General features: G+C 37.2%; 1 protein-coding gene across 3 annotated transcripts in view; it reads left to right on the forward strand.

Annotated features, from left to right (window-relative positions):
• Positions 1-20,491, forward strand: part of GPD2 (glycerol-3-phosphate dehydrogenase 2) — a 140,769-nt gene that overhangs the window by 66,786 nt on the left and 53,492 nt on the right. For all 3 annotated transcript variants that reach the window (XM_054506209.2, XM_045868836.3, XM_054506210.2), the window contains exons 4-6: positions 4,713-4,837; positions 6,148-6,245; positions 7,285-7,448. In XM_054506209.2, the coding sequence (XP_054362184.1) occupies positions 4,713-4,837; positions 6,148-6,245; positions 7,285-7,448 (387 nt within the window). The remainder of the gene's footprint in view (positions 1-4,712; positions 4,838-6,147; positions 6,246-7,284; positions 7,449-20,491) is intronic.

Raw genomic sequence — 20,491 nt, forward strand, 5'->3', positions numbered from 1 at the left:
CAAATCCACAGCCAGGAGTAGTTGCCTTTTTTTTTTTTTTTTTTAAATATTTTATTTATTTATTTGACAGAGAGAGAGAGACAGCGAGAGAGGGAACACAAGCAGGGGGAGTGGGAGAGGGAGAAGCAGGCTTCCCGCGGATCAGGGAACCCCATGCGGGGCTCGATCCCAGGACCCTGAAATCATGACCTGAGCCGAAGGCAGACGCTTAACGACTGAGCTACTCAGGCGCCCCCAGGAGTAGTTGCTTGAAGCCTGCGTACATTATTTTTGATGTCCTTCAAACTTAATTATTTTATCTAAGAGCGCAAAATGTTAGCATTAAATGTCACTTAAAAATACTGTTCAGTGTCTTTAAAAAGGTAAAACAGTACCCTCTTTTCACTTCCTTACTTTATACTTAAAGTATCAGAAAGCTGAGCTCTTAATTTTGGATCAGTAATTTTTGAGAGGAGGAAAATTTTGGATTTTGAGGGGTGAAACAGAAAGGAACATATTAGATAATGGAACTGTGCAGGATTATAAGGCTTTTAAAAATTTCAGTGTCTTCGCTTTAGTTGGTTAATTAGTTAAAAATATATTTATGAGAGGGTGCCTGGGTGGCTCAGTTGTTGTGTCTGCCTTCGGCCCAGGTCATGATCCCAGGGTCCTGGGATCGAGCCCCGCATCAGGCTCCCCGCTCGGCGGGAAGCCTGCTTCTCCCTCTCCCACTCCCCCTGCTTGTGTTCCTGCTCTCGCTGTCTCTCTCTCTGTCAAATAAATAAATAAATAAAATCTTTAAAAAAAAATATATATATTTATGAGAAACAGAACTTCTAGTAATGTCTTGATTTTGCATCATTTACGTCCTCCCTCATACCATTGTTCTCATTCAACAAAAATGAGAAAACATTTAGTGTGTAATAGCAGTTGAAAATTTAAAAATATTTTCTTTTTTTTCTGAATATCTGGGTGTTTTATGTGTTTGGTTCTGAAAACTTTTGGTAATATTTTTAGGTTACATGGTGCTTGAATATATCAATTTCGCTATAACTTTGGAGGTTACATTTTTATGTTTTTTTGCTCTGGAAGAAGCAGTATCATTTCGCTCCAGGAATTTTGGTGGGTAGCTTGATGATATGGCACTAGAAATAATAGGACAAGCAAAACAGCCTGGTTTGACAGAGGAGCCCATTTTAACTTTTGTTGGTATTCACTAGGGTTTTTCACATAAATACATGTGAATAACTTTTTTAAATGTCCAATACTTGCAAAAGCAGTTTTGAGGCTTTCAAGTGTTAGCTCTCACTTACATATCCTGAAATAGCCTCCTGAGATGGCTTGCTAATTCCTAGAGTAGTTCCCTGCCTCACACTCTTGTCAGTTTAGGAAAGAAAAAAAAAAAAAAAAAAAAAAAATCCATCCTGATAACACAAGCCCATAAAATTCTCTCCTCATATCACTCTCCAGTACCATCTTCTGCCTTGTGAGGCTGGACTCAGGAGCAGGGTTCATTGTCCTGCTCCTGCTGTATGGCACACATCCCCTAAATGGTCTGCCCCCCATCTCTTAACCCCTCCACCCCTACTCTCCACCCCCACAGAGAGATCTTTCTAGAACATTAATCTGATTTCTCAGCTTAAAACACTTTGGTGGTTCCCCTGACAGCACAATTGTGTTTCTCAAAACAATATCTGAGAATTTCTGGAAAAAATTGAAATGTTATTCCTTTTTTATAATCATCATAATAAAAAAAGCAACCAGCAATACCTTTCCTCAAAATGGATAACTTGGAGCTGAGAGCAGTGCTTGGGTTCATGCTTCTTTAGCATTGATGCCAAATCTTGTACTTTTTTTTTTTTTCTTTCTATAATATTTCTTTTATTTTCTTTATTGTAGTATGATTGACATATAACATTAGTTGCAGATATACAATAATAATTTGATATTTGTATATGTTGAAAAACTATCACAGTAAGTCTAGTTGTACTTTCTGACAAAGCATGTGCTTCTCAAATCAGTCCACGACTTGGAACCATGGTCTCAGAGGCATTTTCCTTTTCAGGAGACTCAGATATTACTTACTTGTGAGAAACAATTGCCCATAGGACAGAGTCCAGATTTCCTGGTGTGGATGAAAGGCCGTTTGTGATCTGCCTTTTACTATTCCTCCCCCTGGATCTCCTTCACATTGTCCCCAGCCCCTGAGTGACAAGCGGCCCCTAAATGAGCTGGGCCATCTCAAGCATTTGCCTTTCACTTGCTTAAGTACTTTTTATTTTTTGCCAGTGATCATTCCTTCCCCTCCTATCTTGAACGCATACTCCTCCGTAAACTCAGCTTTTCTTGAAGACCCCAACCCCAGGTGCAATGAAAAACTTATATTGTGTCTGAAGTTATTAATCACACGGGGAATCATGCCATCAATAAGCTACCCCAAAATTTAGTGGCCTAAAACGACCTTTGCTATCACACAATTTTGGTGGGTCAGGGATCTGGCTGTGCCTGAGCCTGGGTTCTCTAGCTCTGAGTGCTTCCTAGTAACTCCCGTAGTTGTTGGCACGATTCACTTCCTCACTGGTGTTTGGACTGAGGCCTCAGATCCTTGTGACCTGTTGCCTGGGGGCCTGCCTTAGGCCATGGTCTTAAAACATGACAGTTTGCTTCATCCTAGAAAGCAAGAGAGGGCAAGAGAGAGAGAGCAGGAGTCACAGTCTTCTGTAACCTAGTCACAGAAGTGGCATGCCCTAATTGTTGCATTGGGGATCCCATGCTGGGAGGTGGGGATTACTGGGGACAGGCCCAGGTGGGGAGCCAGGGGTTGGATGGGAGGGCTCTCTCACTCTCATGTCCCTGCCTCTCGTGGGGCAGGCATCTTGGTGCCATGACTGGATTTCCAAGGTTAAATGAGAGGTATAGTTTAAATAATCTGGCTCTTAAATGCCCTTCGAAAGTCAACTCCCTCACCCAATCTTCAACTGAAGACACAATGGTCTATTTTAGCGCTGGAAGATCTCTGTTGGACTTACTAAGAAAAGGTGAAAAAGCTCACCAAAGCATTCTTGAGATTACCAAATTTAATCTTGACTATGCAATTTTAGGTTTATGTCCTGATTTTAACTTCTAACCCAGAGTAAGATAAGAGTTCTCTGTATTTGCAAATCTTAGCACCTATAAAACTATTGCACTTACTTGCCTCTCTCTGAGCTGGGAGCTGCATGACAGCTTGGTCCATGCCGAATTCATTTCTAAAGCCAGCACTTTGCCTGGCACTTACGTTCTCCATATTCTTTTAAAATATATGTGCTAACTTGACATATTTTCCTGTTTTTTGTTTTTTTTTTAAATACATTCAGTACTGAATTTACTAAGCATATCTGATAGAGTTTTCAGAGTTGAGACTTTGACAGATCTTTGTCTGGCGTAAATGCTTCAAAAGTGTGACCTGGGGCTACAGTACCTGTAATTTCTGTGTTATTTTGCTAGTTATTTAGAGCATTAGCACTTTTGCCCTTGAATCAAAGTTCTCTACTTTTCCTCCATGGTTTCCAAATATTTTGTCCTTTTGAGTCAAGGGAATTGCCCTGATTTTATGATGACATTTGGGTACGATATTTAAACTGTTAAAAGTTATAAAAACGACCCTTTGGTATTAAATGTAATAAATGGCTCTGAATTGAATACATGCACAGATTCTCTTATATGAGCTTTGTGAGCCCAAACTTTTCCAGTTACATATTCTCATTGTAATTGGATTCTATGACATTCTCTCAACCACTATGAGTATGCCAGGCATTGAAAATTCCTCCTGGCTCGGTGTTGATGTATATGTTGCGTCTTTTGAAGTTTGGGGTTTCCTCTCTAACTAGTGTATGGCACTTGTACTACTGTGGGTCCTACGCAATCCTAAGAAGCAGGGATGGCTCTGTAAGAAAAGAAAACAAAACAGAGCTGGTTTCATCCGCAAGAGATTTATTGCAACCCTCAAAGAAAGGGGCAGAGACATGGTTTCTAGAACCAACCTGTCCTTGCTCAGCCTCACCTTTACCAAAAATATTGTCTTGTCTTTACTCATGGATACTCTGCACTGGGTTTATTTGTCCTGGCTTGTATTTTTCTTTGTAATTCTATAATACTGTGCTTGCATGTCTTAGACTATAAATCCCTCAATGTCAGAGGTTATTCTCTTCCTTCTTCTTCCCTTTTGATGCCTTTGGTCTTTCCCCCCATTTTATACCCACTCTAACACCACCCCAGAAATGGCAGCCAGCACATAGGAGGTCTGGTCGAGATTTATGGATGATGTGTTAGAGTAGACTAGGGATGAGGGGCTGGGACATGTGAGAGACTTGTAGTGAGGGATGAATGTGAGTTCCACAAGGCTTCAAAACAACACTGAGTTAACTCTGCATGGGCCAGGATGGGTGCCAGTCTCTCCTTTGACCCTCTCAATGCCCCAGAGTATGTTACTGCCATGAAATTGTACTGTAATATTTTCTAGTTGTGAGTCATTCACAGTTTAATATGCTTCTAGTTCTGGTTTGACTTTTCCCCCAGGAAGAGGCTAAAATCTCTTCATTATAATATAGACAGTGTACTGCACTTTGAATACAAATTTATCCATGTTCAGAGTAATTTTTCTTGTGATTGTCTCTACCCTGGAGAAGTGCCTTTAATGAATTACATACAAATTGTGTAATTTAAGAAGTTAATTTGGTTTTCTGGTTACACAGGACTAAAAACAGCCCTTGTAGAAAGAGATGATTTCTCATCAGGGACCAGCAGCAGAAGCACTAAATTGATCCACGGTGGTGTGAGATATCTTCAGAAGGCTATCATGAAGTTGGATATTGAGCAGGTAATTGTGTATGCTGGTTGTTAAACAAAAATTGCGACTATGCTTTTTTCTAACCAATTAAAGCAGGTGTTTGGTTTTTTTTTTTTTTTTTTTTTTTTTTTTTTATGGCCTTTAACATTTCTTCCTGTTGGAAATACCTATTTAGTGTGTATTCTGCTGGCATATCTTTCAGGAGAGGTGTGCCGGCTCTTTCCCGTAGCATCATGTTTATGGGTAATCAGCAGCTTTTTCCATGCAGGCATGTCAAGGTAGCAAATTTACAAAATCACCTTTGGTTATGTTGCCTTTTAACAATTGTGATGGTTTGTTTGTTTGTTTGTTTGTTTGTTTTGCCAATGGCTACCACATTGCTACTTTCCAGACAGTTTCAGGGGGACCGTGTTGTAATACAGGAGTGTTAAATTGATCCTCTTACTGTAACTGCAATCATACACTCTATATTGCCACTGACATATTCTTAAGGAAAAGATGATCTGAGTCATGCTTTTCTTATGTCACACTTTATTGTGTCCAGTCTGCCACCATTTGAAAACTGCCAAGGCAGTGTGGAAGATGACATTTCCCAGAGGGGTAAAAAAAATCAGCTGAACTCCCTATCTGCTTCTGGTACATGAAAAACATAGCAGTGCTAACTTGACATTGTCAGTTTCCAATGTGTCTTCTTTTCTTCCGTGTCTCTTCGGCATCATGATGCATGCAAAGAAAAGAGCATAGGACCTAGAATCAGATGACTTGTGATGTATTATTCCAGCTTATTTATTCAATGTCTACGAGCCTCAGTTTTCTCATTTTTAAATTAGTGTTATAAAAGTAATCCTGGCTTTTCAGAGAGGCATAACGAAGACGAAGGGAGTCAAGACAAAAGTTTTTCTGTAATCTATAAAATACTGTGCAACTCCTAAGTATTATCTCTGCTTGTGTTAGTGGAGGCAAGGAGGGAACATTTAGCGTGAATTTGAACAATCTGTTATTTCTTACACAGGGAAATATTATAGAGGACTGAGAAGGCGGACAATACAGAGAATGCAAGATAAATTGTTACAATAATCTTGTAACTCAAGTCAGGAAAAGATCTTACACCTGGGAACTCTGACAGCATGTTTTTCTCCTATGCAAATACAGTTAAGGTTTCTAAAAAATCTTTCAGGTTGACGGCATGATGTATTATTAGAAATTTGATTAGGAGGGAGCTATCCTCACTCAGAGGTAGAGAGGTTTCTGTGTATCAATCAGTTGGCAGGGTGTCTATTTGCCATTTGAAAATATTATGATCTGTTACTGCCAAACTAATTTTCTGTTTTGCTTTTCAGTATAGGATGGTAAAAGAAGCCCTTCACGAGCGTGCCAACCTACTAGAAATTGCTCCCCATTTATCAGCTCCGTTGCCCATAATGCTTCCAATTTACAAGTAAGCCTTTTGATATCATCTCTATACTATTTGCTTAACTGAGGTCAATAGAACAACACCATTTTAATGGAAATAGTCCCTCAATGTGTATTTCTTAATGTACTTTTAATTGGTCCTAATCTTTAATCCTTTTCAAATGTTTGCCTTTGTTGTGTTTAAAAGTGTGCCTTTTCCTGAATTACCCTTTTCTGACCCACCTCTAAGGGCTAGATATTGAAGGCTGAGGAGGTTGTATTCTGTGTTTATAATTAGTAGTTTCTAACCCCAGTTTACCGAGAGTCTTTAGAAGAGCAACGGCATTTGGACTGGGGAACAGAAGAGGGTCGGTCATTGGCAAACAAAAATGCATAGTCAAAAAGTATCCTGCTGCAAAATCTGAACCTAACATGTACCAACTCCAAGCCTAAACCATTTTGGCTCATTTTAAATTTCCAAATTAACCAAAACTGAAGTTTGGTTTAGAGGTGTCAGATTATAAATTATAAAACCCAATTTTCCTGATGTTGTTAGAGCTGTCCATGAACTTGCCTAAAGTTGGAATACAGGTAATATGAAACAGTGGTTTATGCAACTGCTAGCCACATGAGAGTTGTGAGTGCCTAGAAACAGATTTTATCATTTTTGTCCATATTTTGTCGTAGATGGCTTAGGACATCGTGAACCAGTGAATCCCTACCCTGGGTGCACATGAGGGTCACCCAGGCCCCCAACCTTCGTCCACTTAAATCAGTCTAGACATGTGAGGCCCGGGTATCTGTATTTACGGTTGGTGCTCCCCAGAGAATTCCCATACGTGGCCAGGTCAAGAAGCACTGCCTTAAAGATGATTCATTTAAAGTCTCACTGATTCATTTACTTATATAATTCAGCTCAGTTGGTGTCAAAAACAGTGATGCAGTTCCTCCTGTTTCTTTTGCAGTAAGTACACTTCTAGATATACATAGCTTTTCTTAAATGAAAAGTATGTTGTAACTTGAAGTGGCATTCTACAGTGTTCTGCTCTGTGTCTCAAGAAACCTTTCCCCTATTTATGCTGTAGGTGGTGGCAGCTACCTTACTACTGGGTGGGAATCAAGCTATATGATCTGGTTGCAGGAAGTAATTGCCTGAAAAGCAGTTATGTCCTGAGCAAATCGAGAGCCCTTGAACATTTCCCAATGCTCCAGAAGGACAAACTGGTGGGAGCAATTGTCTACTATGACGGTATGTGGTTTTTCTTTTTATAGGATACTTTTCTCTTACTCATGACCCTTTTAGTATGTTCCTAATGAGATAGTTTTGCATTCTTAATTTTCATGCTGATCTTAGACAACACACAAACACGTGTGCACACACACAAACACACTCACCATTTTGTCTAATACTAGCTGAAGAACTACCTATGGCATTTTGCTTTTAATATTGTTTGTTTTTGCATATTCTTTTTCTTTTTTCATTTCTACTTGTGTCTCATGGTTGGTTTGGTTCATTTTCCATCATTATGAATCCGGACCCCACCCACATGCCATTTAATTTGTTATATGTTTGCCAGTGAATACTTGCCTTATGAATATATTATAATGTTGAAAGCAGCTGAGGATCTGTTAGGTTTTCTAGATGAAACCTCTATTTTCAAGGGGTTATAAACCTAGGGAAAAATGCCCCCTGGGCTGAAATTGACATGTTTGTATTTTGCACAGGACACAATTCTTGAACATATAATTTATGTGATGAAGGTAGATGAATGAACATTGCATCTGTGAAGCCAAAGCCCCAGTTTTTATTGCTTATTTTATTGTTGTTAGATGTTTTCTAACAGTAACATTCTCTAATATCCATTTGCCATGTGTTCCATGTTCATTCTTTGTGTGTGGGGGTGGGTGTGGGTGTATGTGAACAATATACTTTTACACAAACACTTTTATTTGAAGGAACTAACCACTTAATATATCTCCAGATGGACCACAGTACAATACAGGACAAAATAGGAAAAGCCATTTGTGAAATTTTACTATACTTTTAAAGGGTGTATGGAATTGGAAAATAGTCCAGGGATGGATGTCCATTTATAAAATAAATAGCCGGACACAGATAATTAACTGTACATGCTCAAAAAGTCTTAGAAATTTTGGACACAAAAGACAGCTTAGGCTCTATAGCTTGGTGGGGTTTTTTTGCTTGTTTTGTTTTTAACCCCATTATGTGATCTTTTGTATTTCATGTTAGATGTTAGATATCTAAACTCTTAGCATGAAGAAATGGTTTTTTGGTTTGTTTTCTGTTCTCTCTCTCTCTCTCTTTTTTTTTTTTTTTGTTTTGGTCAGGAGGCTTTGATATTTATACTTCATATTATGGGATATCCTCAAGGCTACCCCCACCTTTGTTGTTCTTCTCAGTGTTAGATTTCTGAATCAATTGAGCTGTCTGTCATGCTTTCATGTGTGAGTGCAGAGTGTATATGCACAGAGGGGGCCACAGGGACAAACTCAAGAAAATGTCCTAGAAGCAACAATATTGGAAAAATGGTAAGGGTCTTAGACAAACATTAAAAGCTAGAAAATTCACAATTTACAGTGCCTTCCAGCATCTAAGCACCACAGGGGGGGCACTTAACTACTTTTTTGGTGCCCTTGATTGAGCCTACGTGTTAAAGGACAACCTTAACTGTGAATTTGCTTTCTCCGCATCAGACCCTTGATGTTAATCCATTGTAGTTTAGTGGGTGATTATATTAAAGAGGTTTTTGGTCCTGGAGGAGCACGAAGGCGTTCTGCAAATGGTATTCTGCCCATCCTGACAAGGAAATGTTTGTGCCCTTTGCCTCACATGACTCATTCCACCTGCATAAACCCTCTCAAATACTTGGTCGTTTTCTTTACCACGTGATGTAGCCAACACTAACTAGTTTTATTTTTTAGCTCTTGCATATCTGAGTCTCCTTGAGAGGACTGTGCGTGGATGTCATAGCTGAATTTGTGGCGTCCTGGTTTTTTGTTGGTCTGATATTGTTAGGAATTATAGATTGTTGTTGATTATAGAGAAACCAAAGAAAGCTTATGTCCCATGTGCAGAAGAAACATTATCCAAGTAGAAGCAAGAGGAAGAAGAATTTCTTTAAAATTGGTTTTCATACCTGTTACAAGTTGCAAAATTATGAGTTTAGCAAGGATTATTGAAAAATACAAAAATCTTTATTTAAAATAATTTCCGTTTGGTATTTGAAGGTTGACTGTAAAAATCGTGTCTTGAAGGGGTGACAATAATTATATTCTAGTCATTTGAAATATGTATAAGTATGTTTATTTATATTTATATTTTTATCCTTATTCTGAAATGATACAGGTCCAACTATGTCATGCTTGAGGTGAGGCAAAACAAGAACGTCAACCAAAGTGTAGTGTTGGTTTCACAACTGTAGCCACAGATGGAACAACTCCTGTTTTACCCAATGGTGTGATGAGCAAATTAAATATCAATGAGGGAGTAAGGTAGGAAGGAGCAGATAAGTAGAAACGTATTAGATGTGGTAAGTGTGTGCTCGGAGAAAGGAAGGAATACCTTACCCCTTGACCAGACAATAACATTATCATCCTGTCACCACAAAGTATTTCAAAGAGGAAGAGTTACCTGAACATTTACTATTGCAAATGAGGTCTACACGTTGTAATTTATAAGATAAAGCTTTCTTAACAAGAAAAAAAATTCTTCTTTATAAATTGAGAATGTAATAAGCTACCCAAATAATTTCAGAACACGTTTGGGCTGTTTGAAATAACTTTTTTTTTTTACTTAAAAAATAATTATTGAGGTAAAATTCCCATAACATAAAATTAACCACTTTAAAGTGACCAGAAATAACAATCTTTATAATTCCCAACTTGGGAGAATCTTGATTATTGGTGAAAAAGTGGCACAAGTAAGTACATTGAATTTCTAAATGCAACAAGAAGTTTGTCTATCTAAAAACTCTTATTAGTAATTCATTATACAGTTACTTCAGCATCATTGAAAAGTGACATATAACGGTGTGAAAATACAGTCAGTCTAGTAAACATTGCTATGAACTTAGACCAGTGGCTGAGACAATCTTTAACATTCCTCAACACTGAGATGTTAGGGCTGTAAGGTGTTTCCTCTGAAGTACAAAATGTACAAGGATTATTTCAAAATAGTTTTCTTAATTATTCATAAGAGGGGCGCCTGAGTGGCTCAACTGGTTAAGCGGCTGCCTTCAGCTCAGGTCATGATCCCAGGGTCCTGGGATCGAGCCCCGCATCGGGCTCCCTGCTCGGCGGAGAGCCTGCTTCTCCCTCTCCCTCTGTCTGCCGCTCTGCCTACTTGTGCTCTCTCTCTATCTCTGTTAAATAAATAAATAAAAATCTTTAAAAAAAAAAATTATTCATAAGAACAGTTTGGCCTATGTAAATAGTGATGGCCATTGCATTTGATTAAGGCAAAATTTATTCCCCCACTAAAGTCAATGAGGGCAATAAAATAAATTCCATATACTTTTAAATGTAGTAATTATAGTGGCTGTTATGTGCTTGGCATAGGTATGATCCATTTGCCATCTTTTGTTGTTAAACTGCTGAAAAACAAACTCACACATATGGAGGAATTACTACCATCTTTTTCAGTGCAGACAAAGTAAATGTCAAATTTCTCAGTAAAATTTATGTGAAATGAAAGTTGGGATAGGAAGTGACAGATCAGGTTATATTTTCTCCTGTCTTCTGCCAGAGAAAACATACAGTCAGCTCACCGGTTTTCTGAAGGAGACAATCCTGGGGTTTCCTACCTGTTCCTTGCCATCTGCTACCAGAGAGCCATCAGCTGAATGCTGGCCATGGCATTACCCCTAATAAGGTAGGGAAAATGGTGGCTAGTCCAACTCTCAGCAAGAAGTATTTAAGGCATGACAGGCTTGGGTGTCTTGGCATGCTGGGAGATATGAACTAGCTCTGGAGGGGGGTGCCAGTTTCCTAAGGAACTTATTTTGTCTTCCTCTGTCAACTTGACTTTAATCTTCCAGTTGGTGCCATTCTAGTTGGACTCCAGTTATCCAATCCAGTGAACAGAAAATGAGATATAATTAAAAATCATTAAATATTTAAAACCAGTAAATACCGCCATTAAGCTTCTGTAAGATGAAACTGGAGAACAAAATTACAGCTTTAAATTCTTCGTTCTGAGAGTCAAGATACTGACAGAGAGAGATGTCTGTTATTTCATACCCCGTGATGTCCTGAAGTATTCCTTATGCACATATGAAAATAGCTACCTACAGGAAATTACATTAGCTTTCCTAATGTAAATAAAAGTTGGTTATATCCGTGTTTCAAAGGGGGACTTAAAGCCCAGGGTTCACTAGAATATTCATTTTTATTCCAGCCTAAAACTCAACAGCATACAAATAGATGAATTCAGCTCGTGAGAGAGCAAAGCCAATTTAATCTCTGGCTCCCCTGAGGTAAATGTAGTTCACGGTCCTGCCCCCACCCCAACCTCAGCTATAATCCCTGGCTCCTGGAGGTAAAAATGCACTGAAGTGAGGAAAATTCTGCAGCAGGATATAATGATCCAAAATGACAGGGACAATAATGACAATGAATTTCATGTCTCCCAGTCATGAGCTGGAGATGCTTGACTAGGCTGACTTATACAATTAAATTGTTACAGGTACAGCAGGAAGTGCAGTTAGCTGTGTGCTTTGGGGGGACGTGCCTCTGGCAAAAGGCATGTTGAGGAATCCAGACTCTCTCGTTAGGAACAAACTATTACTCCTTGAGGCACGCACCCACAATTGTATACTTTAATAAAAGAAATCCTGGGTCAAAGGCAAGTCTTTTAAGGTATTGATTTTATCTATTTTGAAAACTAAAAAAAAAAAAAAATCAATTACCCAGTAACACAAAGTTGATTTTTTTTTTTCTTTTTTGGTCTTATGCTTTTGTTTTTGTTTTTCCTTTGACTTCCTGGAATGTAAGTCAAACCTAAAGATGGTGCCTTTAATCCTCATTTATAATATTTGCAAATACAATTGTTGAACTAATTGGGTGTTATCAACTTTGAATCGGACAGACACATTAACTTCTTCAGAGTAATAGAAATAGGTTGAGTAAATAGCCAAATGATGTGGATGTACAAACAAAATAGAGTACCATTATGCAAGTTTGGGCCATGTGCTCCTTAATATAATTTCTTGGAGGGCTGCTACGGTGATCTCTAAAGTGGAGCGTGTGAGCTGTGTGGGGTGCACAGGACCAACCGCTAGATGTAGAATGAACAGATTAGAACTTCTACTTGGCTACATTACTATCAAATTCCTTAGAAATGATGGTTTTTACATATGGTTCAAATGTCTATAATATGTAAGTACAAGGATTTATATATGTATGTGTGTGTATATATATATATATATGTACATACAATAGTGCAGGTATGCAATTTATCAATAATTACATATTGAGGTTATATGCTGACATTTACTTTACTTTGGGGACACTAGACTTAATTTTTCTTTTTTGAACCACTGGGTTAGTAATTTGTCATCATTTTATGTCTTTGATAACAGACTAATTTGAATGTTTTCAAGATAGATGTATTCGGCTAGAGGAAAAATTCCCCTGAAAGAAAAAACATCACCAAACCCATTCCTTCATTTCTCAAGGCCCAATTTCTCTGAACTTTGATTGAGAGGGTCTAAAAACTATCGACAAAGAGGGAGTATTGTCTTGGGGACCTCAACATTATCAAAATTTGGCATGATACATTAAAATTTTGTTTATTGTTCTTATTTTATTTTCCATCTTAAAATAAAAATATCATAAATTCATTTTAAAATGTAAAATAGTTGTATTTGCCAATAATTCTCCAGGCTCCTAACCCTTTTTTAGATCCTTATTGTTGTACACACTGAGGTATAAAATTATGTAAATATTGATGCATATAAAAGAATACATTTAACGTGTATATAAAGACCCTGGAATCCAAAGGCGACCTTAAAATTGAGAACCAATACATTGAGGCTATTTGTGACTTCAAATTGTGAATATTCCCCATTTCATCCTCCTCGCTCTTTCCTAGAAATTACTATTATGAATTTTATTATTAGAGTTTCTTCTCTTCCTTTTGTATCTTATGTAAATATATTTGAAAACAACCTATTGGTTAGTTTTGTTTTTAAACGTTGTACAAGTATAATATGATGTGTTATATAAATCAATATAAAAACTTCGGAAAACCAACACTTCTAATAAAGTTAAGCATACACATACCTTGTGAGTCAGTAATTCTGCTACTAAATACATACCCCAGAGAAACTCTGACACCTGTCCACTGGGAGATAAGTACAGAAAAGTGCATTGCAACACAGGGTATAATTTCAAAAAGGGAAATAATTCAGATATTCACTTGTCTCTGGATGCTTTGCAATCATACTTGAAAAGTGCTTTCCAAAGTGCTGTAGTGTAGTTAAAACAATCAGCAACATGGAAGTACGTGACTTAGGCTTACAAACTGTATTGAGTTTTGAGCCCCACATTACACATCTATGAATTTAGGCCTTTAATACCTCACTCACAGTATATTTTGAGATTTAAATGATTTAATAAATGTAACATAACTTAAGAAGCATAAAACAATATTGAAATATTAAGTGTTTTATTTGGGTCGATTTTATGGATATTCTATAGTCCACGAAATTTCTACTTTTCATGTTACAAAACGAAGCATCAGTTCTACCTAGTCTCTTTATATATGTAAAATTTGTGGAGTCTTCCAGAAAAAAATTTGCAAAACATTCTGAGGAGTAAGGAAAATTTTATGCATATAGCTATGCTCTAAGCATATGATCTCTGAAACTGAAGGGTTAAAAGTACATTTTAAAAGAACTTACTCTAAAATTATCTACCTCTTAGACATTGATCTAGAACATATTTAATGTTTCTTCTTGTGCATATGTAGTTTACACTTAAAAGTTAAGTGAATAATTTTTATCTTGATTTTCTGCTGTCGTCTTTTCCATTGTATTTTTCCTCTTGTTTTCCGAGAGTAGATTAGTGAAACTGACATCATTGCTCATATAGTAGGCATCTTTTTTTGCCCCTGAATTCTGCCTTTTTGCTCTTCAGTGTATCTGGATACCAACTAACGCTAAATGAAGTTTGACATGTACCCCTAAGAAACAAAAGTTATAAATTTGGCTTCAAAGGAAACCTTGAATAAATAGGACACATTTGTGTCCACCCAGGCTAACATCTAACATATGCTTTAGCTTCCTGATGATGAGACAGAGCAAAATAGCCCCTAGGAAAGTTTGCAGTGGTTTATTGCTCACTTGACCAGCGCATATTAAATACCAAGCTTTCATCCCCTTATAATTAGTTTTTAAGAAAATCAAAAGCACACAAAAGTAGATTTGATCAGGTGTAGCATACTGAGATAGCAGTAGTCATCCGTATTCTACCCTGTATATACAAGCTTAAAAACAGTCAAAATAGTAGGATATATATGCATATAAGTTGTTTGAGCAGATAGTTCTGGTGGGTTCACAGCAAGCTATCTGCCTCACACTCTGTTGCTCAACTGACCCATTGTCTTTTAAATTGAAATATAGTTGACACACAATGTTACAGTTAGTTCAGGTGTATCCCAGTTGACTTTAAAAAAAATGATACAGGATCAAAGGCAAAAGCTATTGTATCAAAAATCTCCATGCCCTCTTGCTTCCAGTTTCCTCATCCATCCGTCCATCCACCCACCCATCCATTTATTTATTTGTTTATTTATTGGACTTCTACTATTTTCCAGACATTGTCCCTGGCATTAGGGTCAAATGCATTAAAAACAAGAGTTCTGAGATTTCAGGTTTTCAGAGAGTTCAGTGCATATATGTCAGATATTGTGCCAAACACATGGTCCCTACGGCCAATAGTGTTTTACATTTGTGTAGCAGAGTATGGTTTTCAAAACATTTTTTTTTCCTCATAAATGATCTTGGTTGACCCAGCTCAGTATATATGCTGGAATGGGATATTCTGGTCCCTCCCCATTTTACAGGGGAAAGGGAATCATAGACAAATATCTGGATCAGTATTTGGACACGTGGGGATGTGAAAGTTTGTTTTGTTTTGTTTGGGCTAAAAAGAAAAAGAACTTTCCAAAATGTAGATTATAACAGTATGGCTTCTTTTAGCTACCATTTGGTTTTAAGTATGTCACAGACTTTAACAAAAAATAGCCCAGTAGTTCAACAAAGTATACACATTTTTATTAAGGGGAAGTTCTAGCATGTGAAAGAATAAAAATGATAAAATGAACTTCCAGTTTGAACACTTAGAAACTCATGGCTAAACCTCATCTATATTCTTATATACTCTCTCCTGTCCTCCAGATAACAAATATTTCATCAATGAATATTTTAGTCTGTATCCTTTTTAAAAAAATATTATTGAAGTATAGTTGATATACAATGTCATATTAGTTTCGGTGTACCACATACTGATTTAACAATTCTGTACCTTACTCAGTGCTCACTATGGTAAGTGTAGTCACCATCTGTCACATGCAACATTATTGCAATATTATTGACTATATTGCTATAAGTATAGCATTTTCGCCTCTGCAACTTATTTATTTTATTTATTTATTATTTATTTATTAAATAAATTAATTAAATTATTTATTTTATAACCACAAGTGTCTACCTCTTAAATCCATTGTTAAATACTTTTTCAAAATGCAGCCATATCTAAAATGTTTTAAAAATAATTTCTTAATAGCAGATATCCATTCATGTAGTCTTATAACCTTAATTGGATCCTGATTTAAAAATACACCCATAAAACAAATAAAATCCTCATTAAGTTTCATGTATGCCAATAAAATCCTTTTATAACTGACAGGTTTCCCATCCCTTCCTCTGTTTTCTCCTTCATTTAATAGTACCTCTGTATTTTCTGTACAAGTGGTAGTTAGGCTTATTCCAATAATCTTTTGCTGCGTAAGAAACAACACCCGAGCTTAGTGGCTTAAAATATTAATACTCTCTTGAAGTTCTGAGGAAGGAGGACTCAGCTGACTGTTTCCCACTTGGGATCCTTCATATGGTCAATGAAATGGCCGCTGAGGCAGGAGCTCTAGAAGTTTTCTTACTTACATGTCTGGCTCCTGGGCTGAGAGGACTGGACAGTGGGGAGCTGGCCCAGCATCTCTCTGTCACTGTGGCTTTTCCATGTGGCTAGCTTGGACTTTCTCACAGGGTAGTGAGACTTCTTCCGTGGTAGCTGGCTGACCACAATGAGCATACCAAGGGACCAAGGCATAAATGCAAGACTTCTTCAGACCTAGCCTTGGAAATCACACAGTGTCAATGTTAAAGTGTTGTTAATCACAGGGACAGCCCGGATTTAAGGGATAGGACACTACAAAAGTAAAAAAAAAAAAAAAAATAGCAGCATAAGTTATTGGTAAGAGGAGGGCCATCTTTGGTAAGTAACCACAGGGAGGCTGGTTTTGTCAAAAATACTTGGTAAGTAGTGGTGTGAATTTCCATTACACGTCTTTCTGCTGCTTTTTTTTTTTTTTTTAAATCAGTCATTATAATCATTGTCTAGATCAGTAACAGTATTTCATTAGAGGTTAGGGGGTTACAAAATGATATGTTTCCAGCTGTCTTTCCAACTTCATTTATTAGTGGGATTACTTATAATTTCCCTGCCTTACCCCTTTGCCTACCTTGAGGTACATTTTGTATAAAGTGTTGTGGTAAAATGGTTGATTCTTTCCACTTATATACTAATTTTCAAAAATAATAAGTTAGTTTTTTAGCATTCTTCAAATGTGATGAGGTATTTTTGGATTATCAATTAAACTCATGATTTAAATATATATGATATGTGTCGGTCGATTATTCATGCCCAAATTGCCTTACCTCTGGCCTGTGGGCACCTCCTCAGGTTGGCTCCTGAGGCCTTTTATTTTTTTAAAAAAGATTTTATTTATTTATTTAACAGAGACACAGAGAGAGAGCACAGATAGGCAGAGTGGCAGGCAGAAGGAGAGGGAGAAGCAGGCTTCCCGCTGAGCAGGGAGCCCGATGCGGGGCTCGATCCCAGGACCCCGGGATCATGACCTGAGCCAAAGGCAGACACTTAATGACTGAGCCACCCAGATGCCCTTTCTGAGCCCTTTTAATATGCTGTCAATAGTCTATGATGACTTCTGTGCCATTTGCTACAAGATATTTCAGGCTTATCTTGAAGCCTTTCTGCCTGAGACCTGGAAACAACCATTTCTCCAATAAACCTTGACTCCTTCCTGAGAAGTGGTAATTAGAGACCATAATCTATTGGCTTTGGATGTTCCTTGTTATTGATTAGTCTTTATTTCTAGGCCTTTCAGTAGAAAGAGTTAAGAAAAAATTTTTTGTTTGAAGAAGGAAAACATGATGAATTCTTAGACATAGTTTTACTTCAAATTCAGGAGTACCTGGCTTTTATTTAACCTCATCAATCATACCTCCAAAAATATTATTACTGAAACCAGTTTAAGATTTTTTGTTGTTGCAGTTTTATTGTTGTTGCTGTTGTTTGTAGCGTACATGCCAGTGGGGATATAGATACAAATTTCCGTCTTCTAAAGCTACTTGAAATAGTTCCTGTCAGTGTGGTTATACCATCTACTTAGTACAACAAATCAGTTTAATTTTGTTTTAGATTCTTAGGGATCAGGGCACCTGAGTGGCTCATTTGGTTAAGCATCCAACTCTTGATCTCAGCTCAGGTCTTGATCTCAGGGTTATGAGTTCAAGCCCCATGTTGGGCTCCACACTAGGCATGGAGCCTACTTAAATTATTAGGGATTTATTTTTTTAAAGCTGTGTTTTTGTTTAATAATTATGTAAAAATACAAGGTTTCAAAGTAAAAAATAGAAACAAGGACTGTTCAAATAAGGCTCACTTCTTTCTGTTTCTTCTACCCTATTCCTTTCTTTTGAAAGATTACTTTCTTTCAAAAGAATTTTAGTATATCCATTCATTGTGTGCATGCATATGTATGCACGTGTGTATATGTACATTTGTATTTGTTCCCTCTACCATTTCTTTTTTTTTTTTTTTTTTAAGATTTTATTTATTTATTTGAGAGAGAGAGCAGGAGCAAGAGCAGGGGAGGGGCAGAGAGAGAGAGAGGGAGAAGCAGACTCCCCACTGAGCTGGAAGCCTGGCCTACCGTGGGGCTCGATCCCAGGACCCTGAGATCATGACCTGAGCCAAAGGCAGACACTCAACTGACAGAGCCAAGCAGGAGCCCCCCTCTCTACCATTTCTTAGCTAAGAATAGTATCTTGCATTTTTCACCTAATGTAGTGGGTATTTAATTCCATAGTAGTATAAAGAAGCACGAAGTTTTGAAAAGGTGAATTTAAAAGCATCTAGGACCCACATTTCATGGCATTAAGTTTTATACACATGTTATCTCTTAGATCAAAATATACCCATCAGTACAGCCTTAGCCATCAGTAAGCCATATTTTCAAGTTGTTTTTCTTCTGTGAATGAAAAGTGAAATCTTAATTTCCTTGGACACCCAAAACAATAGCACATCCATTAGTTTTATCTGCATGGAGAACTTAAAATTAGGCTGTCTCGAATGCTATCATTATCATTATGTAAAATATGCTCTATTTGTTTAAATTTGCTAAAACCTAGTTCATATCATCTGCTTGTGTTGAATGCCAATCTGTTTGGTCAGACTAAATGTTCATGTTAATTATAGTCTTTTAAGTAGATTGGTCTGTTTTATCCTAAACATGAAATTATATATTTCTCAGTAAAATTTTACTTTTATTTTCTTCATGGTAATGGTACACTTAGAAATACTTAGACATGAAACTAATTAATTGTAGTTTGCAGTTAAGATTTGAAAGTTAGAAGGGTTTTCTGCTTTTGTTTTAGAGACATTAGGAAAACACATGCCCAAGAAATGTAAGCCATAGTTCAATGTGCAGTATACTGAAGCTTTAAGTCGCTATCCAGTGCAATTTTCTCAAGTAATTCTCTTTCAGAAATACAATCCTATAGGTTACATTTGGAAAGAAGGGGAGAAGGAAATAATTGCTCTTGGCATATGGGGAAATAAATAGGCACTAAAAAGCATAATGATTGGTCTTCAGGAACTGATTTTCTTGCTACTTGATTGTATGACAGTGTAATGCCTCTCATATCTGTTGGCAGAGCCCTTAGATGCTCACCGATCTACCCTCTCTAGCATCATTTCCAGCATTCTTTCAAGGGGATTAAGAGTCTTTGCCCAGATAAATGTTTAGAAAAGAGAGAAAAAACCAGCAGTGCAATCCACTTTGGAGTTGTTCTGTGCCCAACATGCAACAGCTTTCTTAGTGTAGTGGAAAGCCAAGCTGGTGTCTAGCCTCGCAACAAACAGCAGTAATAGAAACATTTCTGCAATAAAAAAGTCCCACACTTTAGTTTCATCTACCAATTCTACAGCCAAGCCCTGGTGACATAATATAGAAAAACTGAAAAAAAGCCAATGGTACATAGTTCTTATAAATAAAACTAACACCTTAGTAGATTATATTCTCTGGAACCAAACAGAACACTTATTACAATGTGAATTTCAAATGGGTTTCATTATTACTATTAATACTTACTCATATCACACTTTATATTAGTTAAACACTCCTTAGATCATTATATCCGCCCACAGAAAATATGAACCACACAACACCTACTTTTCGTTTTAAACTTAGCACCGCACATTAAATACACACACACACACACACACACACACCTGACTTGGCATGCAGCTTGCATAAGTACTGCTCCTTTACTATCCAAAACCAAAGAGCTATTCTTGCATTCAATGAAAAAGTATAACCAATATGTAATTTGCTATCTATTGAAGGCTTTGAGAAGAAAATGATGAAAGAACACAATAAGTAGATGAACAACTATCAGATTAAGAACAAAATCAAACAACTCATACTTCATATCTTTATGTCAGAGATAATTAATATATAACTCTCAATTAACTTGGGTAATTCCGAGCCTCTCAGGAAACCAGAAACTCCATATTTTCCAGGAGTTTTAAATCCTTCCACCTTTTAACCTGAGAAATACAACAATGAACGCACTTGGTGATTTCATGCAGTTTTACTTTCCTTCACAGAGGACAAAGTTTGAAAGACAACTGAGAAGAGGCTCCAGAAAGTTCTCTCGATAATGTTCTGTGTGCGAAGCCCTGTGA

This window comes from Mirounga angustirostris, unplaced genomic scaffold (assembly GCF_029215605.1).
Source record: "Mirounga angustirostris isolate CCGP_5_RB_7025 unplaced genomic scaffold, mMirAng1.0.hap1 SCAF_3, whole genome shotgun sequence".
NCBI classification, from domain to species: domain Eukaryota; kingdom Metazoa; phylum Chordata; class Mammalia; order Carnivora; family Phocidae; genus Mirounga; species Mirounga angustirostris.